Source organism: Zalophus californianus, chromosome 4 (assembly GCF_009762305.2).
Source record: "Zalophus californianus isolate mZalCal1 chromosome 4, mZalCal1.pri.v2, whole genome shotgun sequence".
In the NCBI taxonomy this organism is placed as follows: Eukaryota; Metazoa; Chordata; class Mammalia; order Carnivora; family Otariidae; genus Zalophus; species Zalophus californianus.
Genome location: NC_045598.1, coordinates 90520211 through 90547051, shown reverse-complemented (window position 1 = coordinate 90547051; position 26841 = coordinate 90520211). Strand labels below are relative to the sequence as shown.

Sequence of the window (26841 nt, the reverse complement as noted above, 5' to 3'; positions counted from 1 at the left end):
ATCTTCATCTTGGATCTGGGTTGGGAAGAAAAAAAAAAGCAGTCTCCCATAAGAATTCCTAACTTTAGATCCAAAAACCGCCCAGGCGTGAGGCTGAAATTCATACCAGCTCTGTGACTGAAATAATTCTAAGCTAGAAACAGTTTAAAATGATTCCACATTGATTGTGTTTCCAGTACAAATACAGATTGTCTCTGGATTGGAGCCTCATTGCACACAGTCCTTAAAGGATTTCTACAGATAAAGTCCTAGGGAGTATCAGTTCACAATATGGGATCATCACATTCAGGATTAAACAAACCATCTTAAGCAAAGTTCAGCAGAAAAAATAAAATTCAAAATTAGATACACAAAGACAGCAGATATTGTAATTATCAGGTACCGAGGTCAAATTTTTATATCTAATATGGTTGAAGAAATAAAAAAGAATAAAAGTCTAAGAAGAGAACAAGCCACTCTCCAAATTTCTTGGATATATTTCACAAAGCATCAGGCAGAATAAGTGAAGTGAAAACCTTAATGGAAGCATTAAATGACATATTAGACACAATTGGGTAGAAAATTGGTAGACAAATCTGAAGAAACTTCTCAGTGAGTAGTCCAGAGAGATTAAGAAATGGAAGTCTAACAGAGAATGGAGTGATAAAGTTCAAATGCATGTTATTGAAGGAGAGAATAGAGATAGTGTGGAAAAGCAATTTTCAAATAAATAATGGCAGAGAATTTTCTGGAACTTATGGTAAAACTAATCTGAAGAGTCAAGAAGAGTATATGAAATTAATCAACACCCACACACATTTTAGTTCATTTCAATGGCAGAACATTAAAAACAAGGAGAAAATATTAAAACCGACCTTAAGGAGAATACGGATTACCTATAAAGAGTTGATGATTTGACTCATAGCTAACAACAGCAATAATGGAGGCAACAAAAGTTTTCACTTCTGGTAATTGTCAAGTAGCCCCTATTGGATCAAGCTTCCCACAGAAAACAACTACAAGCTCTGGGCGAGATATTAAGGCAATAACAAAAACAATCTGAAGGCACTGGCTAAGAGAAGAGTTGACACTGGGTAAAAGGGGATGACGCTAGGTTAGTTTCCTGGTTTTGTGGCTGGATTGAGGACAGATACTGGGCTGCACCATGCAGGGTAGCTAAAGTTCAGATAGAAACTTCACAGTGTCACTAGCTTGAAGAAGCAGAATGTGGAGTTGGAAGGAAACACAAAGTGGAAAGGGAGGCAGGAAATCTTAGAAAGGAAGGTGTCAGAGAGGGAGGAACCTCAAGTTCTGTGTATAAACTTTGCCTCAAGTTTGGCTGCATGGTGTAGACTTTGTCCCAAAGAGGCTCAGTTTAGGCTCAAAGAACGAAACTGAGAATTCATCTGCCTCTCCCCATAGGGGAGATAGTTTGCAGTTGGAGTTCCACCAAGTTAACTGCCTACTTTAAGAAAAATCACACTCTTTCTAGAAGCATCACAGAATTCAGAGCTTCTACAGCATATTATTCAAATTGTCCAAGATACTATCCAAAACTACTCAATATGTAAAGAAGGAGGAAAACACAAACTATACTTAAAAGAAAAAGCAATCAAAGGAGAACAACCCTGAGAGGTCCCAAATGATGTAATAAGCAGGGAAAGATTTTTAAAGTAGCTATGATAACTATGCTCAAGGACATAAAGGAAAGTATATTCATAATGAATGCACAGGAAACTTCAACAGAGAAATAGTAACTATTAAAAAGAACCAAATGGAGATTCCATAGTGTGAAACTTTAATATTTCAAGCAATAAGAATGATATGTTCAAAGCTTTGAAAGGAAATTAGTCAACTTACAAATCTATCTTTCCTCTGTAGGGATGAAGTAATGACACTTCTAGCCAAACAAACACCGCAAACTTACCTCTAACTGTTCCCTCTAACTCGTATAAGATGTACTTCAGGAAGAAGCACATATCTTATATATATTATTTTACATGCATGCTCTATACCCAGTAAAATATTTTTTAAAACTATATGAGTACAGCCAAAGTTTAACAATGTAAACAGCCTGTGATGAAGGTAGAAAAAGGCATTAGGGAGAAATGATCAAAGTTGAGAATATATTCAAAGATAGGAAAGTATCCAGAAGAAAAGTATCTATTTTGTTATATAAGGGCCCAAAAAAGAAGTGGGGAGGGCCCATGACAGATGGAGAAAGATAAGATCCTACCCTCAGTATAGGGATCAGTGCTGAGAAGATAGTCCTGGTACTTGACACATCAGAATATATTCACCAAAGAGTGAGAAAGCTCTAAAAGGACATCGGGCTGAAACAGACTGGGATTTTGGTTCTGCTTTAGAATGTTCTGTCACCCTTCATTTTTGTGGATCTTCAGCTTTCCCAAGCCAAAGGAATCCATAGAATATGTTGAAGTTCTTGTTCCTTCTCTGTCCCATCTTTGTTTTGTTGTGTTGTGTTTGCTTTTTTTGTTTTGGCTCTGTAGGGAGAAGGGTGGATTTAAGCCTGCATTTAGAGAATACGAAGAGGGAGAGGGAAGGAGGAAATATTTTTCCATCAGATTTCAGAAGCCATGTATATTTTCTAAAGAGAAATCATTGAAGATTGATTACTATTTGTGAAAACAAAATAGTATAAGAAAATATTTGCAGGATTTGAATGGGTGTAATGTACTCTACATATTATTTTCTGTGTATCAGGATTTTACATGGTGGTGAAATTAAATGTGTGATCCATAGGATAAAAATATTTAAATACTAATAACTTTGGAGATGCTCTGACCAGAAAGATAATTTTGTTATATATAACTATTAACCTGGAAGGTCAAAATAGTAACAGCCCATTATGAAAACTGACAGAGCTAAGAGACATATTTACATTGATCAGAGCTCTGTTACAAATTAAGGGTAACAGAGATTCATGAAAAATTTCTAAATACAAAACAAATTATCCGTGCTCCTTGTCTTTTCTTAGGAATTTATAAACTTTGTTCCCCTCTAATAGTATGTATTTGGTTATTCTTGGAATATTAGTGTACCTTCTTTGGCTTTGTCCATCTTCTAGTTATAATCAGCAACTAGAAGTTTTCTTCTTCTTCTTTCTTTATTTGCATAGCAAATGTAACATTTTTCTCTTTTGCAAATCTCCATAGGAGAAAAGGGAAAAATGAATATTTCCCATGACTTTTCATCAATAAAAAGTTTGCCAGTTGGTAGACTTCAAAATCAGAGGCTAGAATTTGTGATACAAAATAAGTCTGTAGCCAGTATATATTGTTTATTTTGCCTGTTTTCTGGGAAAGCAAAGTGCTATTTGGTTTTCCTAACATTTTCATTTTAATTTTCTGTGATAGGATTAAACTGCCTTGATAATAAATACCAAAAGCTTCCAATCCATATTTTTCCTGTTATCTCTCCTCTTGGAGGTACAGTGGTGGTAAAATGAATGAAAGAATGAATTAAAGTGAAATGAATTATTTTCTACTTATCTGACATATACTATGATTCACTCTGTATAAAATTGCCAATGGATAGTTCCAGGACTGTGCTATTTAGGGTTTTATAGAGCCAAGTCAGCTAAACTGAATTAATGGTTGATTCCTAAAAGCTTTCCTTAAGTAAACTTAATCTATTTTTTGGCTTTTTATATCCTAGGTGCCCAAACCAGTAGATTATTCTTGCCAACCCTGGTAAGTATTAAAAATGTTTATGTCGCTAAGTTGAAATACCATAACCTTAGCTCCAGGGTGCCTTAAATGTGGGGATAGTAAACCACCTTCCATTTCTATTTATCCTGGCTAAATTTGTTTTCAAATACAACCGTAATGAACTTATATATCGCTGACCTTTCCATAACTTCTTCAGAGTGTGTGTGTGTGTGTGTGTGTATGTGTGTGTGTGTGTGTGTGTATGCATGCATGCACACACTTGACTGTAAATTCAAAGTTTATAACAGCCACAGAAAGGAATGGGACATAGGCAAATATGTATCTTATATTTTGGAAGAGTAAATTTCATGAAACAGAGAAAAAAAATATATGATTATGTTGTCTAAAACTAAAAATTAGCCCAGGAAGGACAGTAGATCCTAAACTGTAATATGAGAGGAGCAAGATGTATCCATGTCTAACATTTTGGGTCTACATGGAGCCCATTTACCACTTAGAGGCTAGCATTACCACTAATAGAAACAAGGAAGCAAAGGGGGTAGTGATTATTACTTTTTAGACATGATGAGTTTAAGGGAAAGTGATATCTTCAACTGGAAAAAATCTATTTAGGATCCAGGATAGTTATCATCATCATATGGTAATAACTAATATATACCAAGCACTTACTATGTGCCTAGTATTTTACATGTTTTATTTTGTTTTCCAACATCTCTATGAGGAAGGTTGTTATTATCTTTACAGATGAGCAAACAAAGGTTAAGGCCATGCAAGTAGTAAGTAGTAGAACCAGGATTCCAAGTTATGCCATCTGTACATTACCATATTGACTCTCAAAGTACAAAATGTGGGCTTATTTACTTATTTGTTTCCCTGAATTTTATGTTTGGCTCCTTTTAAAATGACTGCATCTGTTTTATTTTCTGGATATGAAGTATATATGCATACAAATTAGATATCAGTATATGTATATAAAGGAGATATTCTGAGAGTATATAGTACTAGTTCAGTTTGCAGGTGTAGATAGAACACCTGAGCTGATATTTTTTAAGCGTTCTTGGGGTGCCTGGGTGGCTCAGTTGGTTTAAGCATCTGCCTTTGGCTCAGGTCATGATTCCAGGGTCCGGGGATCAAGTCCGGCATCGGGCTCCTTGTTCAGCAGGGAATTTGCTTCTCCCTCTCCCTCTGCCTGCTGCACCCCTTCCTGTGCGCTCTTTCTCTCTCTCTCTGACAAATAAATAAATAAAATCTTTAAAAAATTTTTAAATTTAAATTTTTTAAAATTTTAAAAAATAAAGTATTATTTTCTATTATATAACCAAAGCATAGAAAATGCCCAGTTGTTATAGGACAACACTGTCCAAAGTATGGAATTCTTCCCATCAGTCCTCTTGCTCTCTGCAACCATCACGTCTGCCCTCAGTAGCTATTACCCGCTTTCTCTGACCTCCCTGAGCTTACTAAAGAAATTATAGCAGGCTTTGATAGAACTGGGAAGCTTTGCTACATTTTTACTTAGTTTAAGATGAATTTGAGGTCAGAACCACATGGAATTAAAAATCATGATCCTGACAGGAATTAAATTTGGGGAATAGAGCTGATAGCATGGATAATCAAAGAGAACAACACCAGGAGCTGATAAAATCACAGGAGTGTGGTGATTAGCTTCCTTCTCTTTTCTTTTAGTATTTTGCTCATAACTAGGCATAATAGTTATAAGGGTAATGATTTTAGAGATAAATACTAATGCCACAAACTACATGGATTTTATGAAATAAACGTATAAGATACCTGGGAACCATTCAGGGCGCAGGAGATTAGTTTTAAAACACTTTGTTTTAAGATGCACCCTTGTAGATATGTAAAATTCTATTGAAAATATGATTTAGAATAGTATTGTTCCTAATGATAAAAAAAAAGGTGTTTGGATAAGGGAAGAGTCTTGAAGATAGGAACAAATAAAGATGTTTCATAGTAAAATTTTTAAATTACTTTTTTTCTTTTTCTTGAGCAACTTAGCTTATTCACACTAAACAGACATTTCATGGGAAATGCTTTCTGCTAGGGGACAAAATGGTCAAGTAGATCAGAAATGGAAACTTCAATTTTGGAAATACTACACTGTTTAGAGAAAATGATGCTGAATGATGACATGTGATTCTCAAGTCATCGAGAAGTTGGATATCCACCAACTGCATTGTCTATTCATTACATCTCCATTTAAAAACAAGTTATTCTCACTAGGTAAACTTTGTCTCTTGAGTAGAATCAAGGTGATTATCTTCATTTGCCTGGGTATAGAAATCTAGGTGAGAAATTATTTTGCATCTTGGATTTTAAGGCATTGCTCTATTGTCTTCTAACTTCCCCAGCTCAATGCCATTCTGCTTGCTTGCTTGCTTGCTTGCTTGCTTCCTTCCTTCCTTCCTTCCTTCCCCTTCCCCTTCCCCTTCCCCTTCTCCTTCCTTCCTTCCTTCCTTCCTCCCTTCCTCCCTTCCTCCCTTCCTCCCTTCCCCCCTTCCCCTCTTCCTCCCTTCCCCCCTTCCCCTCTTCCTCCCTTCCCCCCTTCCCCCCCTCCCCCCTTCCCCTCCTTCTCCTCCTTCCTTCCTTCCTTCCTTCCTTCCTTCCTTCCTTCTCCCTCCCTCCCTCCCTCCCTCCCTCCCTCCCTCCGTCCCTCCTTCCAGGGAGAAAAAGATTCTTCCTTCCCAAGAGAATAAATCTACACCTTTATTTATTTACTTTTCAGTAAGTTTAAATCCTTGAGGGGTACAGCATCACACAGATTCTGTGGCCAATGGCTTTAGCAGGAAGTTTGCTTTGGAATTTGGCATGAACCATGCCACTGTTTCCATGAGCATGAGTTACTTTTCCCCAGATTACTCTGGTTTTGTTCAGTTTGCCACCAAGAGTCACTGTGTTGTTCTTTGTTTTGTACACATAGGCACATCTCTGCCTAGACAGAATTCAGTTTCATCTTGAGCATAAACACCTTCAATTTTAAGAAGAGCTGTGTCTCCCTCTGGTTCTGGAGACCCTACTTATAGACAGCAAAAATGGCCTTGGACCACAGCCTTCCAGACGTATTTGTTGATTTAGGAGTCCTCTTCCCAGCAGGCCTCCGTATGTTCCAAGATGGTAGAAAGAGGCCATGCTGACTTCTGATTCTTTGTATGTAATTTGATTGTGAGGGGGAGGGGGAGCACACATCCTGCAGGCAGGGATGAGGCATGGGGCTTAAAACTGGGGAATTATCTGAAAATCCATATGAAGAACAGGATGCAGATGTCAAGGTTCCTACGCCATTCTACAAGTAGTGAGACAACTTACTTTTCCCTACCCTAGCAGGAGAAGTGGAACTAGAAGATATATTATGTGGAAAAATTGAGGCATGTAGGGCTTACACTTAGAGCAATGCCAGCAGAGATTGAGGGAGATGCTATACTGCAGAGCAGTCAAATTAAGGAAAGTCTACATACTGACTGATGACAATCCCCAGTTCCTTTGTGTAGCTCAGTTCCAATACTGTGACAGCTGGGTCTCATACACACAGACTATCCTCATTGCTTCCAAACAGAAATCTGGAAGATTTTTCTCTAAAGGAACTGAACAGACTCAGTAAAAAGAATCCTAAAATCCTAACATTTGGGTATTATCCAGCCCCATGAATCACATTCTTGCCAAATGATTATGTTCCTACCCAGCGAGTCTACTTTGGTGCTCCCTACCCCCACAGAGATGCCTATCTCCTAAATATAAACAGACAACAAAGAATAACCAGGCATTTGAGAAAAGCCTTGAACTAGAGAACAAATAGAATAAATGGGGAAAAGAAATGAGGAAAATACAGACATTAGAATAAGCGGAAGAAAGATTTATTTTTAAAGCCTTTAATTTATATTCTCAGAATTAAGAGATGACAATATACCCATGGAAGTGAGCTGGATGTTTTATAAAAGGAAAATCAGAGAACAAGAAATAGCTCTTCTAAATTACGTATTAAGTAGTGGAGTTGGAAAATAAAGTTGAGCAAATCCTCCAGAAAATCAAATCATTTGATAATATGGGACTAAAGGTAGGGAAATTAGACAGTTGATCCAGGAGGTATAGCATTTGTTTCGTGGGTACTCCAGAAAGAGAAAACTGAGAGTAGCAAGGAAATAAGACAAAAATTTCCTAGAACCGAAGGATATATGGCTCCAAATCAAAGATGCTACTGAGAGCCCAGGACAATATTGAACTAAAACATATAGCATATAACTGGAAGGCACATTATCATGAAATTTTGCAATATGGAGAAAACAGAGTCTGAAAGCTTTCAGGGAGGAAAAGAAATCAGATCACATTCAAAGAATCAGAATGGCACTCAATTGCAAGTGAGAAGACAATAGGACAATGCCTCAAAATTTGAGAAAGTAATTTCTCACCTAGAATTTTATATCCAGGCAAATTCTGAGTTAAGTATCAAGTAAAATAAAAATATTTTTTCTGGATGGGATGCTTTCTGAGTATTACAACCCATGTATCCATTTATAGGAAGCTGAAGGATGAGCTAATAAACCCATAAAGAGGGAGATACAGATTCCAGGAAATGAGAGCAAAGGGATGTCCCAGGACTATAATAATTCAGGAGGCTTAGAGAGCAAGTGGTAGTGAATAGACCAAGAGGGTGGAGGGCTCAGAAGAAATGAATGTCTTCGTAGAAAAAAAATGGACAGGTTCAGTATATGGTGTTGAGAAGTGTACTACTGAGATGTTTATTATTCTCCTGGAGAATTTGGAGAGAATTTGTAGGACAAGTTTGAGCAAACAAAAACCTGAGGAGTTGTTTTTTTGGATGTCAGATGTTCTTTGACTATGAAAACATGACAAAACTGGTCCAGATGATGGCTTGGCTTTGTAGAGGTTACAGAAACAAGAGTGAGGAGAAGCACCATGAAGGAATGAGCATGAATGGAGAAGAAATTATTTTCCTTCCTGACACCTAAAATTGATGAATTAAGAAATTGTAGTTTGATTATTTAGAAATATGCAAGCATAGATAAAAAATAGATAAAATGCTTGAAATGGAACTTGGGATAGAAAGCTGATCAGATGGGGTAATGCTGCTTTTTTCCATATTATTACAGCACAAGTTGACTTTTAGAAACTATGTTCATGTGTTACTTTGATAAAAATGCATATACTATCTACTAATTGTGGTAAGTGCCATGGGAGAGATTAGGATACTGTAATAAGAATAATGGAGGGAAGTGTGAGATGCAGGACAACATTCTTCAGATGGGATGGTCAGAGAAGGTCACTCTAAGTTTGAGTGATGAGAAGGAATGTGTGTGGATTGGGTGAGTGTTTCCAGGCAATAACAGTCTATGGGAAGAATCTTAAGATCAAAAACAGGCTGGTGAATTCCTGAGCCTGAAAGAAGGCTGGAGACTAGTGAGAGATAAGATGGAAGAGTGATCAGAACATACTAGGTACTAATAGTTCATGGGTTATCATAAGTGCTTTTATCCCAAGGTACCACCTGCATAAAATGCTCTTAGCTCTCCTTCTATGCTTGGTGGAAATCTCACATATCCTCCTTCAACAAACTTTTGTATTTTAAATAAACATTTAGTATAAATTAACGGTGGGTATTTAAACTGAGTTACCCCATTCTATGTGTGAATCAGAGAATTTTCTGGAATACTAATTCATGAAGTTTTGAAAGAGAGCCAATCTAAACATAAAATTTTTGCCTTTAACTTTTATCGCCCCAAATCTCTGCTATATTTTGCCAATAAATGTAAAATGTGTATTTGATGTGAAAGGGTTTCTAAGGAGTATTTTACCATTGGATTTGGGCCTTTTATTATTACTGTTATTGTTATGGAATTTGAGTATGTTTAAAGTGAAGATAGTTTAGGAAGAATTCTATTATTGAAAATATCTACCTTTTAAAATTAAATTTTAGCCCCTACTAAGTTCTTAAGAAAATTGGTTATCAAAGTTGTGGATCATAAGAATTCACTTTATATCCCCCAAAATAATTATTTAAAAATAATTTAAATTGTTACTGGAATTTTCTTAAAAAGATGCTCCAAGTAGGTTTCATTTCACAGTATGCGTAGAAAAGGTGAAATTTTAGAGGGGGTGTATGTGTATACATGTGTGTATGTGTGTCCTATACATGATAGTCCCTCTCTTACCAGGCTTTTTCCTTCATGTTCTTAAACTCCCTATTAGTGTCTCTCTAACTCAATACCTACTCACTCCTTTCTTTGTCCCATTTATTTATTTGATAGATATTTACTGGGTGCTTACTGTGCATTAGGCACTATTCACTGTTGCTAGCTTTGTAGAGCATTTGTTTTTTCACTTATCAGAGGACTTTTTTCTGCACTATTTTTTGAAGTAATATAATTAGTATCGAGGTAAAAACAGCTCAGATCTGCCACTAAATTAAAATCTTGACAGAGACTTATTTTTAGCTTCAGTTCTGTTCCAGGTATATTACCCAAATTTTCTGTGTCATTGTTTCTTTCAGGTATGCTGGAGCAATGGAAAGATTGCAGGCAGAGACTGAACTTATTAATAGGGTAAATAGTACTTACCTTGTGAGGCACAGGACCAAAGAGTCAGGAGAATATGCAATTAGCATTAAGTAAGTAGGACAAGTACTTTTACAGAAATAGATTTCCTGTTTTCATGATTGCATAGACCATCTGACATATATAACACTGAAGTTAAAAACCAAGGTTCTAATTGCAGCAGAAATAATGCATCTATCCAGACACTTCATTAATACTTGAAAATATCTGTCAGAAAAACAGTATTAAGTGTTATAGGCTGCTAATTGGCATATTAGATTTCTTTCATAACATTGTATTCTGGTGATTTGATGTGTGTATGTTTCTCGTTAATTCTAAAAATATATATTACTAGATTTCGTTTTATTTGGTTTTGTTTTTCTGTATTCTCAAACTGTACTTAATAAATTGGGCATAGTGATTGGTCAAATCTAACCCCCCCTTCTCACTTCAAATATTGGTTGTATCTTCAACCAATCTAGTAAATATATTTTGTTAATTAGCTGTCACCAGTGTATTGGCATAGGTATATCTTTTGTCTTCAGAATTAATTCCTATAATTTTATTGGGGCATGCCCTCTGGTAATTATTGATTTCTACTGATTAAAAACACGTTTATATTCATACGTCATTCATTGCCCACAGGTACAATAATGAAGCAAAGCACATCAAGATTTTAACAAGAGATGGCTTTTTTCACATTGCAGAAAATAGAAAATTCAAAAGTTTAATGGTAAGCATTGATTAGTTCGTTTCAATCTATGGTCCTTATTTTGCTCTTATTTCAAAGGTCAGTTTAATTCGATCGTTTCTTAGAAATTTTGTGCACTGAAAAGTTGTTTATAAGAGACCCCTATAATTTTGCAGCAGAATCCTGATAATTCTAAGAATTCCAATTAAGTTTTATATTGCCCTACTCATATTTTTCACTGAATATTCAGTTTGCAAGTTTTAGATAACATTTCAGAGTCAACATTATTTATGATTCTTAGAACAATAGACAAATGCGGTCAACTTTCAGTGATTTGTGTTTCGCCTTGTGTTTGAGTCACAGGGCAGATCTTTCACATCCATCTTTTCTCCTCTTCCTTCCTCTGCCTCTTAACTGCTCATGCAGACAGAGGAAGGTATTTTTAATAACAACAAAAAAATTGTAGCTGGTAAAATACCTCTCACTAGGTTCATTCCATGCAAAATACAATATAATGTCAAGCAGAAAAGCTTTTTGTGTGTTGTACTATTTTAAATCATCTGTGTTATGGTTCTGCTTCATTACTTTGGACAGTTAAGTATTAACAGTAACATTTTTACCAAACATTTGGTATTTCATAGGAATTTTATATTTAAATTGAAATAGTACATTGTTACCAGGTTGCTCCAAATGAACCAAGATTACTTTATTCTTATAGTTTAAAAAATTACCACTTAATAATTTTACTAGTGCATATTATGGTTGTCATAAAAACAGTGTCTATATGGCATTATATATGCATTGCTGACAGAAAAAAAAAAAGTTTGTATTTCTTTAAAAATGGTCTCAAGTCTGTTTTTCAAGTTTGAGAGTTTCTTGAGATAATGAAGAATTTGGACACAAGATACAAGATGCATTTGTAAGTGTACTTCTAAGTACTTTGAGTAACATTGGGAAGGACCACTCATTGACTGAGGCATCAATCAAATGATACATATTGCATCCTCCAGAAAACATCTCAAAGCACTTTGCAGATGTTAAACATTGAAGTTAAAATGGAAGGGAAGAGAGCCTTACAAAATAGGGCAGCTTGAAAGTCTTACCTAAAAATCTAGAACTGCTGTAGGACAGGGATTAGTGTTTTAAAGAAATGGAAGCATCTTGAGTTGAAAGAAAAGGCAGAAAACCTCTCTGGACATAAATATCACATTCCCAATTCAACAGTTAAGGATGGGCAGCAAGATCATGTCCTGGAAAATGTGAGCCCTGCCAAATTAGTAACCAGGACCCAGGCATCCTCCCTGCTGGAAGTGACTTATGTTCTGTTGGAACAAGCAAGCTGTGCACAGAGAGAACTGGACCTGAGGAGGTTTTTCCTAAAATGAAAACCTAGGGGGGAGGTGGCAAGCAGATGCACAAATAATGAATGGCAGCCCCAGCTGAGACATGATAAAAACAGGCATAGGGGGTCTCTACCTCACTGCAAGACATATCAGCTGGAGCTTTCACCTGCAGAACTTCCGTGGATGATAATGAGGCTGCTCCACGGTATTAGAGTTAATGTGAGACTTAAAAAAAAAAAAAATGCTGTAGGGCCAAAGATGACTGCCAGTTTTGCCGACTTTGAAAGTAACAAAAGGAACTCCCATCCGAGGAGACAAGCAAATAGGATGAAAGGAATAGTCACTGGAAAGGGCCAGTCAATTCAGCTTTGTGTCCCTTGGTTCAGCTCCAGAAAGTTCATCAGCAGCTGAGGGTTAAGAAGTGAAAAAGCCAGTAGATACTTCATGATCTGGATTAGTGAACATAGGTCCTCGCCTTCCTATCTCCATACAAAGCTGTGATTATAGTATAAGCAACAGCCCCCCCAGCATTCTTAACTTCTGGGTACCAGAGAGCAGTGCAAGTTTCTGCAATGATGTTCTGGAAAGGGAAGTAAGAGGTACCGTCACAGAGCTAGAGCTAAAACAGGCTCTCCCCCTTATATGGTATGTGTAATGTATGTCCCAAATGCCACTGCTAGAGACACAAGCATGTTGTTCTTCCGTATCTGGAGGGGAAGCACATAGCACAGTGAGCTAAAGGGAGGGGATTCAGAATTAATAGCATAACTACAGTGAAACTAAAAAAAATTACTGAAAGGATATAATTGTAAAAAGAAAGCTAGGCAGCTGAAAAACTGTGTCTTGGATAAATATTTTAGTCAGGTTTAGCAAATAACTGTAAAAACTGCGGAAGAGACTGAGGAGCTGTAGTCTGGAGCTGTCCCTCCTCTTTGTTTCTGTTCGTTTGTTGAACCAATTTATATGGCATCCTTACCTTATGAAATCAGTATGTTTTTACAGAACTCAAAATGACTCCACTATTCTAAAGCTTTCAAATTCATAAATCCATCCATAGCAAGAAACTCACAGTAATGCTGTCCTTTACACCTAAACTTAAAAATACCACATGGATATTTGATCAGAACGAATGGCTCCTACTTTAGTAAGCAGGCCCTTTGGAAGGGGAGAGAGAATTAATAGGCACCTTTGCCTTCACTCTGGTAATGTGTAGGGGCTTCTCTAAATCAGGATCATACAACTTCAAGGAGTTAGTTACCTTTTATTATGTTGGTGTCAACACAGTTTCTGTCATATGTACATAATGGTCTGTGCATTGGAGTTGTTGGTTAAGAATGGTTCCGTGTCCTCCCATTATGGGTGGTAAAGTTATATGCTTATACCTATGAAACAGGGCCTGGAATTAAATTTTAATTTGGCAAGGATGTGAAATGGAAGCAAACTCCAGAACTTGTTTTAAATTAGCCAGTTTCTCCAAATAATGCAATATATGTTAAGGAAAAAAAAAAAAAAGAAGATAGCAGGAGGGGAAGAATGAAGGGGGGAAATCGGAGGGGGAGAGGAACCATGAGAGATGATGGACTCTGAGAAACAAACTGAGGGTTCTAGAGGGGAAGGGGGTGGGGGGATGGGTTAGCCTGGTGATGGGTATTAAAGAGAGCACTGGGTGTTATGTACAAACAATGACTCATGGAACACTACATAATAAACTAATGATATAATGTATGGTGATTAACATAACAATAAAAAATTTAAGGGAAAAAAAATTAGCCAGTTTCTCAAAGAGAAGATTGACCTTAGGTGGTTATAACCTAAGCTTTTTCCCCTTGGGTTTCAATAGCTTGGCTATTGAATCAAAATCTTTGTTTTTCTTAGTCATTAAATTCAAATTCTAAATGAATTTCTATATCCAGATTACAAGGCATTAATTTTGTTCTAATTTTCATGTATGCCAGACAACCCATGTCCAAATGCTGTTTATAAATCATCTCCATTGCCTGTTTCCTTGGTAATTGGAATGACTGACTCTCACTCATTATTTTTCAGAGAGACTTCAATTGTTGACACTGCTTTGTCAGTGTGAGATAAGGAAAGCTTAGCGATTTCTTTTGTTTAGAGTCTTCTTATTTACTTGTAGTACCTGAAGGTCAATGACTGCTAAAGCAGGGGTGGATTAGACTAAAATACAGAAAACATAAAGGCATAAATTGGAAAAGACCCATGGTGGCACAATTTAATTCTACCCAGTCAGAAACGTGTAGGAAGATTTACCCTCATAAGACTGTAAAAATGGAACTTAAGCTATCTTCGATGCTTAGTGAAGTGATAAAAAAGTATTTGCAGCTTACCAAGCTCCATGACCCAAGGCCTGGGAAAAGTCATTTTTTCCTCCATAAAATTTGGTGATGGGTAGGTAGGAAATGATCACCAAGTCCTTTTCAGTATGATAAGTCTGTGGTTTCTTGCCAACTTCACATAAACTTAAATTCATACTAATCCATAATATTATAATGTGTAAAATTCATACTGTTTATAACAAAATTACATTGAAGCTCAAAGTTATTGGCTTATAGTTACTTTCAGGTTTATTTTCATATTTTTGCTAAAGAACATGTTTTACTTAGTTTAAATAATAAGACAAAAGAACAACACTTTGATATCATTTGCATCAGCAACACAATATATATGAATGTACAGTTCTTGCAGAGACCTTACAGCATTTTGCCTTTTATTTTTTAAAAGCAATAAATAATATTTTTGTTGGTCAGATTCCAAATTCCTTTGCTTCATCAAAGACCACCATAATCTGGGCTCAAAAAAGAAAGAAGAAACATAGATGATGATGATGATAATAGATAGAGATAGTTATAGATGTAAAGTATGTAAAACTTTGGCATCTTAGATCTAAGAAAACAAAGTTCTTGGTATATCATGGACACTTAGAAAATGCTCCTTCCCTTTTGCCTCCATTTTTTGTATTTACATTTGCCAAGCATTACTTGCTAATAGTATGATGTAGTTATGAGCACAGACTTTAGGGACAGACATCGGCTGTTCAACCTTGCACAAGTCGATTAACTTCTCTGAGACTTGACTATCAATGGGGACTAAGCCTGTCTCTTGTTTATTGTGTGGAGATGGTGCGAAGCCCTGTAAAGTTCCTGGCGTATGGGATTGTGGTGGTAGTTAGATTATTCACACGTACCAGGCACTCTGTACATTCTTACTATAATCTGTGAACTGGTGCATTCTCCCCGTTTTACAGATGTGGGATTTGAAGAATCTCCATTTGCTTTACCCAATGCTTCAGCCAAACCATGCTGCTTTTTGTTTATGAATGTAGCCTTCACTCAGTCACTTTTATGTCTGTTCCTAGCCTGGCTGCTCTACTTAAAACAATCCTTTCCGCCTTCCTGGCTTCTGCAATTTTGCCTGTTCTTCAATTTAAGCCAAGCTACCTCCATCATGAACCGTTCCTTCGTCCTCTCCAGGGGGCTCACAAAAGGAAGTGCTCTTTCTCACCTTTGAGGGCCCATAACCCCTAACTTTTCCCTCAAGAGTGAGCAGTCCTAGAGGGCAGTAGCTTTACCTTCATAATCTTTGTGACCCCTGGAACTCCCCACACAATGCATTCTACAACTCATCCGAGTTTAGCCATAAATAATGTAAATCATAAATAATAGAAATCATTGATGATTCTTTTGGGTGATTTTTGGCTCAGTTGATTTGTTTTGGGGAAATTTGAACATAACCACTGAATGGAGGTACTGAGTTGATGACAGTTTGGTTTTTAGAAGAAATGAGTTACTTTTACCCTATTTGTTTTAAACATTAATAGAAGCACCAAATAATTAGGTTAAAAGTGATATTGCTTTTCATTTCAGGTATTTCTAAGAAACATTATACCTATAGTACTCATCTAATAATATGCATTTTTCCCATTATGAATTATTATTTTCTACCTAAAATAGAAGGATTCATATTTGTGCAGAATCTATGAAACCGACATCTTAAGAGAAATTTCCTGAAATTTTAGTATGGAAGAGGGTGGATGGTATTCTATTAGGCTTGGATATATTTAAGGCAAATTAGATATAAGGGAAAATGGAAAGTACTACATTTTATTGACCTCTGTAAGTAGCAGATGCTATGCAGAACTTTGAAGGGCACTAACACTTCACTGTAAGCCAGAAATAATACCAGGTAGCATTTGTGGTTTATCAACTTTGGTTTACTGTGGAAAAGAACATTTAGAATCAAGTTTGTTTTTCTACTATGTTGAAAGAAAATGCAGGAAACAAGAAATGGCTATATATTCAGCAAACAGCTGTTCCCTTTATTTTTGTTTAGAAAAGCAAGTATTTCATAAATAAGAACAATAATTACTGTTCTGCAATTAAAGTTTAGTATGGTTTCTTTTCATTGACCACATCTGACTGAAGACTTAACAGGATGCTCTCTATCCATGAATAACAATAGGAGGTAACTCACATTATCAGTCAGTGGCCAGGCCTACTAGTTAGTTAGGTGCCATGTACATCTAGAAAGCAGGGAGAGATTATCATTTACCTACCCTTCTATATACTTATGGAAGATTTGGCATTAAATCAGTCATCTTCCTCTTGTATATAGTTATGTGTTCAAGAGCTCATGTGTTTGAGAATGAAAGTACCCTTATCAAAAATAATCTTTAATTCTTTTATCCTAAAGGAACTTGTGGAGTACTACAAGCATCATTCTCTTAAAGAAGGTTTCAGAACCTTGGATACGACCCTACAGTTTCCATACAAGGAGCCTGAACATTCAGCTGGACAGAGGGGTAATAGAGCAGGCAACAGCTGTGAGTACTGCAATTCAGAATACAATTTGCTGTCACTTAAGGATTGGAGGCACAAGAACATTAAACATCTTCATTCCAAATTTTGAAATATAACCAGTTAATATGCTGATCTGTTTAGCCAGGACTTTTTTGTGGAGCTAAGCATGATGGACCAATAGGTTTATGAATGTGTCTAGACATAGTTCTCTGTGCCACATCAAAGGTCATGTTTGTGTCTAGAAGTCCATCAGAAGTTCAAAGGGTATGTGAATATGTAAGTTTCATAAGTTTCATACTTTTCAGTGAATTGTATATTAGCTCAACTCTTTCTAACTCATATGTGTGTGTGGTCATAATGCTGTGTGAGTTAATGATATCTAAGTAAGGCTGGTGTGTAGCTAGCCCATCTCACCTGGTATCCCAAATCTGCTTATGATCCTATTTTAATGATTAGTTTCAGGATTTTGAAATGGCTAAAGCATGTTTCCTCTGATGCCGGTATTTACAAGTATACCTGAGTCACTTTCTGGCAGAATGAGCGCTGTGCCACAGCTGATCACAAAAGATTAGCACACCATCCAAAAGCATGTGATAGTTTGAGTGTGAGTTCAAGTCAAAACCCCTTTTTTCTCATCACTATTTAATGTCACATAATCTTCCTGGAGGTAGATATAGCATGTAAAGAGAACATTGTAATGAAAAACGCTATGAATAAAGTGTGATTTCCTTCCCTTATGTTAATATCATTTTTTTTTTAAGTAAAATTCTTTTGGAGGAGAAATGAATACAATTTTATTACTCTTAGAATCTTTAGCCTGAGCAAAACGGGAATATCTAGGAGTATTTGAAAAAAGAATTTGCATCGTGTAATATAACTTTAACTTTTTTTTTTCCCTGAAAGCAAAAACTGAAAGGGAAACAGGTAACACTCAGGGCTCTAACAATATCAGTAAAATTTCATATACTTGTATATAAGTAAATATACAAGTAATATGTCACATCAACTGACAGATTTTTTTCTATTTGAATAACTTAATAGCTTTTCTCTTCACAAAGATCAGTAATAAATGACCAAGCTTGTGTAATGAAAGCAGAGCATACTTTATTTTGAAACTTTAAATACCTATTAAAAGTTATCTTACTGGGGGTGCCTGGGTGGCTCAGTCAGTTAAGTATCCGACTCTTGATCTAAGCTCATGTCTTGATCTGAGGGTTGTGAGTTCAAGCCCCACATTGCGCTCCATGCTGGGCATGGAGCCTACTTAAAAAAAAAAAAAAAAAAAGTTATCTTTCTGTTTTTTAGCCCAGTGTTACCCAATTATCTTAGATTCTCAATAGGCCATAATTTTCGCTCATTTTAAAAACAAGTTTTCCTTGAAAAACAATTTTCCTACAAATATCTTTTTCTTTCCTATGAATTTCTTAAGATTCTACCAAAGTTACGACCTTTTTCCCCAAATGAAAAGTGTAAATTTCTACTGTCCTTTACTTTGCATTCCTAGCAGCAGGAGATGATAAAAGTTGCCAAGGAGGTCAGTTATACTAAAAATCCTGTTTGTTTGAGTTCACTTAGTTCTAGAAAGCCAAGATGGGAGAGGTTGGCAATCAGGGAGAGCAGATGTCCCATATTAGTGGAAGGTCATTAGCCCTCATATTGCACTGCATGGTTACTCCCAGCACTTTCTCTGTGCTTGGCACATGTAGATGTTCAGAGGATGTTGTCCAACGATGAGCAGAGTTGCCTAATCTAAAATTTGTCTCTAATGTTCAACAAAGTATTTAATGTTCAAACTTTTTTAGCCGCTAGGAATGGAGTTTCAGGCCTTTTGCCTTTTTTTTTTAAGCAAAAATTGCATAGCCAACAGAATGATTTTGAACATCAATGTGAGCTAGAGGGAATTTTTCAATAAACAGAGTCATGCGGTCAAATATTCCCCTCCCAGATTTTTTAAGAGACTCCGGTGAGCATGCCACAGAACCCTTTTGCGATCAAGAAGTAAAAGCAGATCATTCATTTAAAATTAATCTTTGTCAGAGTTTGGTTTTATTTATGATTTATTTATTCATTCAGCAGATATTAAATACCTAACACAGGGCACTGTTCTAGGTACTGGGATATAGCAGTTGAGAAGACAAGTTCCTGTCCTTATGGAGCTTATATTTTAATGGGGACACTCCGGCAAGTGTGGGATGGGAATTTGCTATTTTTATATAGGGTGATCGTGGAAGACCTCCCTTATAAAGTGACCAGAAAGAAAGGAGGGAGTGAGTTAGTCTGTCAGTCAGCAATAATTGCACAGTGGTCTGGACTCCAAGATTATTCAGACATTACCATGCAGCACGATTATAATCTTAGATCAAATTTATAACACTATGCCAGTGTTTCCTTTACTTTATACTGACTTTTGTATAAAATAAGAACACTAAGATGGTTCTCAGGGCTACACGAGGAGCTTTAAGCATTTGGCACAGTGCTGGTACATGGTAAACAGTCAATAAATATCAGCTACACTTGATTCTACCACCACCACCACTACTAGTAACTCCTAACACAGCCAACATTTTCCTGCATTTCTGAGTATTGCTAATTTTAACTCCTAGAAATTCGCATCTCTGCTTTTATGATTTTTTAAATATACTTTATTTTATACCAAATCCTGATTGAGAGTTGATCCTTAATTAAAACACTGCTTCTATTTTTCTGCACATTGTACTTCTCAGAAGCAGTAAGGAGGAATGCTGCATAAGGATTGCGTGGGATGGTTTTATAGTCCTTACCTCTCTTCCTAGCTTGGGTATGCTGCTAAATATTATCTAAAAATAATTTTTATCAAGAAATATTACCTTGGGATACTGGATTGGCTAGGGCACTAACATCTCCATTACTTCTAAAAGGTTTTGGAGGAAGCAGAGCAGGCAAGCTAATGCCTAGGTCCACCTGTTTTCTAGGCAGAGGTTGAGATTGGAGTTCCAACTCCTCATACCTGCTAGTATCTTTTTGTTTTGTTTTGTTTTGTTTTTTCTTAAATAGTATAGTCACTTTGTGAAAGAAAGTCCCAGGGCATTGTAGAAGGGTCTGCTTTCTTCTGTATTAGTCCAGGTTAGAATATTCTTGGGTAAATTACCAACTATTTTTCAAATTTGTAAAACGTGATAAGATGATGGCAGAACCACCCCATGCAAATGCAGAATAACATACAAAAAGGTATTGGTTAGAATTAAACAGGAGTCCAGAGTATTAGGCAAGGAGCATATGACAGTTCTAGGGTAGTATCCTATTGTAGGCAATGCTCTTTTCCAGAGCTATGAGACTTGACTTTTGCCTTTGGAATGACATGAGTGTTGCCAAGGGAGAAGAACAAGACAGAAAGGAAGAAGACAGAGAGCTCAGGCAGAGCAGTGGGTTGTTGTACTTCCCTAGAAACCACAGTGACTCCATGGAAGATGTTCTGCCCTGTCTGTGGATCTGTATAAAAATCCCACTACTTTCTAAAAACTGTCACAGCAAATCTGCTTTAGACAGCGTCAGGTGTATCTGTAGGGCTTATGTATTTGAAGGGCACTGAACTGACTTTTGCCTTTCTTACTCTACAATGAGCACTTAATTATTTTCAGGTCTGCTACTGAGTAGCTGTCTGACCTTAGGCAAGTCACTTAGCCTGTCTGGGATTCAGCTTTCTCATCTGATGAATGATGAACGAGATTAGATATTTTATTATGTTTTTTTTAAGATTTTATTTATTTGAGAGAGAGAGAATGAGAGATAGAAAGCACGAGAGGGAAGAGGGTCAGAGGGAGAAGCAGACTCCCTGCTGAGCAGGAAGCCTGATGTGGGACTCAATCCCGGGACTCCAGGATCATGACCTGAGCCGAAGGCAGTCGCTTAACCAACTGAGCCACCCAGGCACCCCCATTTTATTATGTTCTTAAAAAAAATAGCATCCTAGGTTTCTTTCTTTTTGTGCACGAGGGACTGGGGTAGGGTAGAATGTTAATAGACCATTACACTAGGAAAAGTTGCATGATTAGCTATTTCATGACCCATAAGCAGACTTTAAACATTTTTCCAAGTTCTTGTTTATGGAGATTTAGTTGGACCATAGACTAGAGTTGGCTAATTAGAAAAAAAAACATTGGTTATTAGTATATTCACATAATCTCGAAGTATCTTCTCACAAGAACTTACTAATAACAAAAGGAAAAATAGAAACCTTAATCAGGTTATTAAAGTTAACATCACTAATAAAAGAACAAGTAGATCACATGTACCTCATAATGTGATGCTCTAAGAAGGCCACAGCATCACTTTGGTGGGATTCCTGCCCCCATGAGGCATAATTTGAACCTGATCATGAGGAAGCATTGGAACAAACCCAATTTGAAGGACATTCTACAGAATAATTGGCCTATGTGCTTCAAAAACGTCAATGTCATGAAAGACAGTTGTATCAGACTAAAACAGAGACTGAAGAGACATGATAAGTACATGCAATGTGTCCTAGATTGAATCCTGGGCCTGAAAAATTTTATGTATGTATGTATGTATGTATGTTAAAGGACATACATGAGACAGTGAACAAATTTTGAAGTTTTTAGAGTAATAGTATTAATTTTTTGCTGATAATTGTACTGTGATTATATATGAGAAGAAACTATCTCTAGTTTTAGAAAATACACACTGAAGTATTTACAGGTGAAAGGCATTATGTCTGCAGCGTATTCTAAAATGGTTCAGGAAAAATACAGAGATGGATAAAGCAAACTTGGTAATATGTTAGCATTTGAGGAGGTTGAGGTGAAAAGTATATGGGAATTCTTTGTATTATTCTTGCTACTTTAAGAATGAATCATTTTAGAGGTAAAATGTTGAAATTTGGAGATAATCCCATTAGCTGTATAAATCTAACAGGATTGAAAGAAAATGGCAGCATCCTGTTTCCTCCCCCTACTACCGGTGCAGGGGGAGCTCAGTGCACTGATTTATGGGTATGTAGAGTACTGAGTAGGTCCTATTTGAAACCATCTGTTCCTTACTGATGACCTCACCGTATTTGTTTATTCATTTATTCATTCCTTTATTCAACAAATATTTATACAACATTTGCCATGTGACAGGCCCTGTACCAAATACTAGAGTTAAAACAGTAAATAGGTTGGACAGTTTGGTGGACAGGGACAAATATAAAACAACTTCACAAATAATCACCAGTTTTGACAAGCCTTGTGAAGCAGAAGTACAGCTGAAAGGGTATGACAAGAGGGCCTACTTTACCTGCAGTGTCAGGGAAGGACAGAAGGAGTGATGTCTAGGTGAAATGTAGAGGATCTGTGTGGATTGGCAGGGTGTGAGGTAGTGGAGAGTGACGAAACTCCACAGTGGAGAGCTAGCTTGTGTGAAGGCCCTTAATCAGGAAGTAACTTTGTATGTTGAAGGACTTGGAAAGTCAACATGTTTGGAGCATAGTGAGCACATTCATATATATATATATATATATATATATATATATATATATATATACACATTATTGGAAATGTATTAAGCTTTATAAGCAGAAAATGATATGAACTGGTTTACACTGTTTTAAAAGATCACTATCTACTCCATGATAGTGGCTTGGAGGGAGGCATGGACAGAACAGAGATGAGTTAGGAAGTCATTGCAGATGTCCAAGGGAGGAATGATGCTGGTTTGAATGAGAGTGCAAAGTGTAGCAGGACTATGGCAGATGTGGATATCTTCTGGAAGTCTAATTGATTGCATGAGGGAATCAAGGTAGCAGTAGTACAAGGAAGATACACAAGTACTTGCCTTGGATGACTGGCAAGTTGGTGAAGCCATTGACCAGGAGACAGAAGGAGATATTAATAGGTATAAAGGAAAAGGTAATACATTCAGTTTTGCACAAAGTTTTAGTACCTGTGCATCCTCAATATTTCACTAGGTGGTTGGCACCAAAAAGAGTGGTCCGGGATGAAGATGAATCATTAACACATTCATTTCATAGTTCACATAGAACATCTAATATTATTTTTACATAGGTTAAGTGATTTCCTCTGGCATATCTCATATCAATCGCACTTTGCACAGTGCCTTTGATGAGACATGTGTTCAGAAAAGGCTAAATAAATGAAGTCAGAAAATAAGGCCCATGGGAGACCTAGCAGGTATTAAAGTGCCATGTGTAGTTGATACTTGAAAAAGCAGGGGAAAATGGGACAGTTTGAAAATAAAATATAGATCAGTATGCTCCTTTTGGTGTGGTGACAAATACTATAGCACTTCTTAAAAAATCAACAAAGGTTTCATTTGGTCTCTGGGACCATACAGATGACCTTGTAGGACAAAGAGCCAGATCCAGAGCCTGGGCGGCTTCCCTCCAGTGCTGTCTCTTTCCTTGCACACACATGCATCCCCATCACTCTACTAACCATCTGACAAGCATGAGCTTCATTTTAGCCAGGGTGTTAGAAACTTGGAGAATTTGTATCATTCGTGTTTATTTAACTCAGTATAGCATAATAGAGCTTTCATGTTTCTGATAATTCCTGAAACAGCCTGACAGTGCCTTAACCACTATTTATTAGTTTAATCACAGTGTAATAGTGGATAATATTTATTATCTCAAACATCCACTTCATTTAGTTTTTACCTTCTTGCCCTTGAAATTCAACAAACCCATTCTCACCTACCCTTATTTTCCGATCCCCTATCTTATGCTTAATCTTTTGTCATTTTTTTCTTTGATGACTTGGCATTTGGGTCTGACTCCATTTTATTCTGATAACGTGTTTGTTTTAATCCCATTGTAATAGTTTCCTTGGGCTGCCATAAAAATGACCACAAACTGGTTGGCTTAGAACAACAGAAATTTACTCTCTCACAGTTCTGGAAGTCAGAAGTTGTAAATCAAAGTGTTGGCAGGATCGGTGTCTACTAGAGACTCTGAGGGAGAATCTATTCCATGCCTTTTTTATGGTTTCTGGGCGGCCATTGGCAGTCTCTGGCATCCCAAGTCTTATGGAGACATGATTCCAATCTCTGCCTTGTCTTTACATTGCCTTCTCTTCTGTGTGTCAGATCCCTTTCTTTTATATTATAAAGACACTTGTCATTGCATTCAGAGCCCACCTTAGTGCAGTTAGAACACCCCCCCCCACAAATATGGGATGACCTCATCTCTCATCTTGAGATCCTTAACCTACATCTGCAAAGACCTATTTTCCAAATAAGATCATATACACAGTTTCTTGGTGGACATATCTTTTGGAACAGGGTAGGGGGTATACCATTCAACCCATTACAAGCTCATAGTATCAATTTAAAGTTTTTCTCTAAATTTTTCCATCCTTATTTTGTTTGTTTATAACTGATTGTTTATAAGTTAGAGTGGTAAGAGGACTTGCATTATTAGGGTAGACAGGTAGTCAATGGATGGGAGTTAGAAGGAAACCATTACCTTAATACAATGAAGTGTTTTAAATGGATGATAACTTTCCTGCAGTAAGATGCACTGTCTCCCAAAGAGAAAGCACTTCTAAGCCAATGAGAGTTTCCAAGATGTGTATCTGAAACTTCATATAAAATATTTGATAATGTAAGAACCCAATAACCCTGTTTGATATTTAATAATTTGATGATTAATGAAACATCATGTTTTTCAAACCCCTTTTACGTATGTTAAATTCATATCTCCGGCAGTTCTGTGAATCAGTAGCTCCATAAGAAGTGCCACAAAAGGTTTCTTTTGTCACACAGATGCACCACAGGTGCTGCTTATATGACATAGCAAAGTGACAGTTTCCCTCGAGTTTCCCTCGTTTACTTCATCGTGCAGCGCTGGCTCATGAGGTTTAATGCTCACTTGATGAGGCTTAAAAGAGGTGGTGTTTGTGAAGTACTTAGAACGAGGTCTGGCATGCGGGAAGTGTATGTGTCTTAGCTCTTACTGTTACTGCTGCAACGGGCCACCACTTCCAATACTGTTACCCAGCGCGAAATGTTTCATTAGCCTCATCTGACACATCTTAATGTATTTATAAAGCCCTTCTCCTTGGGACTTTGGTTTCCCACTTCCATTTCCTGGGCTTCAGCTGTATTCTCCCAGTACACACACTCTTCCATGGGCTAAGGTAGTTGTAACAAATTGCTGACATTTTTATATTCTTTTTCCTCAGCATGTCTATGAGGTCCGCAGAATTTACTGTTCTTGGGCAACTGATCAACTACAGTTGCACATCTTCATTATCAGGTCATGCTGGGCTCCCCGTTTTTATTTACTTACTTCAAGAGCTTTACTAGCTCATATAAGGCATTTTTATCCTGAACCTGATAGCTTTAAAAATTAGTAGCTAGTACTCAGGGTCCCTTCAGAAATAGAGCTTACAGCCAGAAATTCTACAGATACAGATAACCTCATTCAAAGCCATCTTTTTTTTAATGTTTAAAAGCTCAAAAAGCAGCCTTATGTTTTAATATTTTTCATCTTTTATACTGTCTTTCCCATAGACCTTATGTTCTAAAGTAAAAACTAGTCTCAATCAATGTGTATACTGTTCCCTAACTGACTATATAGTACTCTCACATGGCAGCCCCGATCCAAGGCTTTAGTTTTTCTGGTCTCTCTTTCCTATGGAACACACAGTTTATCTAAATTGAGAAGAATTCCTTTTTTCCTTCCTAAAATTTGGGTGAGGCTCCTGGCTTTGAGGAACAATGCCGAGAGCTCACTTTTCCTGGTATTTGCCACTGATACCAGCTTCCCCCACTAAATTCCAAGTCTGCATAAGGGAGCAGGTCTTAATTCTGCAACTCGCTTCTCTCCTAATAACATGCGAAATTGAGTACAGAACTGGCTCTGTTTTCCTTTCATTCATTCCTTTATGCACTCAACATTTTTGAGCATCTACTTGCACCATATATTATATCTCTCATACCCCTGAAATGTGACCTACAGTTTAGCTTAATGTCTGAACAATAGAGAGAGATGCAGGGGCAATTCTTGTACCTTGCACCTCAGTGCCTCACCTGGTCCAGGCTTTTTCAAACAGGGACCTTTTATGACATTCCTGAGAGGTCATCCTCAGGCTTTGCTTGCATAGTCAGGTGACCTTATGTCTAATGCAATACAAAGCACTCAATTTATTTTTTGAACAAAATAAAAACTTTTTTCTTATATTGATCTAGAAACGTACTGTACCTACATACAATAGTTCATCTCTTTAGAGCTACTCAAAGTAAATATACAATATATTCTCTCTACCATGATAACCTTTCTTTTGGTGTGCTTCCCCCCCCCCCTTCTCCACTGTGTTTCTATCTTTTTCTTTTCTATAAACTACCTCAGATTATTCAGTCCCCCCTCATATACACGGTGGCCACCTCTGTCACCATCCTGGCCAGCCTGCTGGGAACACACTCAGATTTGTCAGAATTGAGCATAAAGATTCCTGTATTGCCTGACTTGCTGGTTCAGATTTTGCTCAGTCTTTCTATGCAAAGTTCAGTCTTCTCCAGTTAATTTTCCCTCTTTCTTTTCTCCTTCTTCCTCATAGGGTACAGTTCTCCCTATTTAGATGAGTGTAAAAACTTCTTTCCTTGTCTGTTCTCACCAATAACCCCCTCCATAGGTCTCCACATTCATTCATTCAGCAGTTCTGTATTGGGAAAGCATTGTTCAAAATGTTCAAATTGCTGGAGAATACACAACAGTGGGGAAAAAAAAACAGACAAATGTCTCTGCCTTTGTGGAAC

General features: G+C 36.9%; 1 protein-coding gene across 2 annotated transcripts in view; it reads left to right on the top strand.

The window, feature by feature from the left end:
• The window catches only part of VAV3 (vav guanine nucleotide exchange factor 3), a 356625-nt gene that overhangs the window by 317016 nt on the left and 12768 nt on the right, over positions 1 to 26841 (top strand). For both annotated transcript variants that reach the window (XM_027620157.2, XM_027620165.2), the window contains exons 22-25: positions 3658 to 3692; positions 10195 to 10311; positions 10883 to 10970; positions 16982 to 17111. In XM_027620157.2, coding sequence (XP_027475958.1) covers positions 3658 to 3692; positions 10195 to 10311; positions 10883 to 10970; positions 16982 to 17111 — 370 coding nt within the window. The remainder of the gene's footprint in view (positions 1 to 3657; positions 3693 to 10194; positions 10312 to 10882; positions 10971 to 16981; positions 17112 to 26841) is intronic.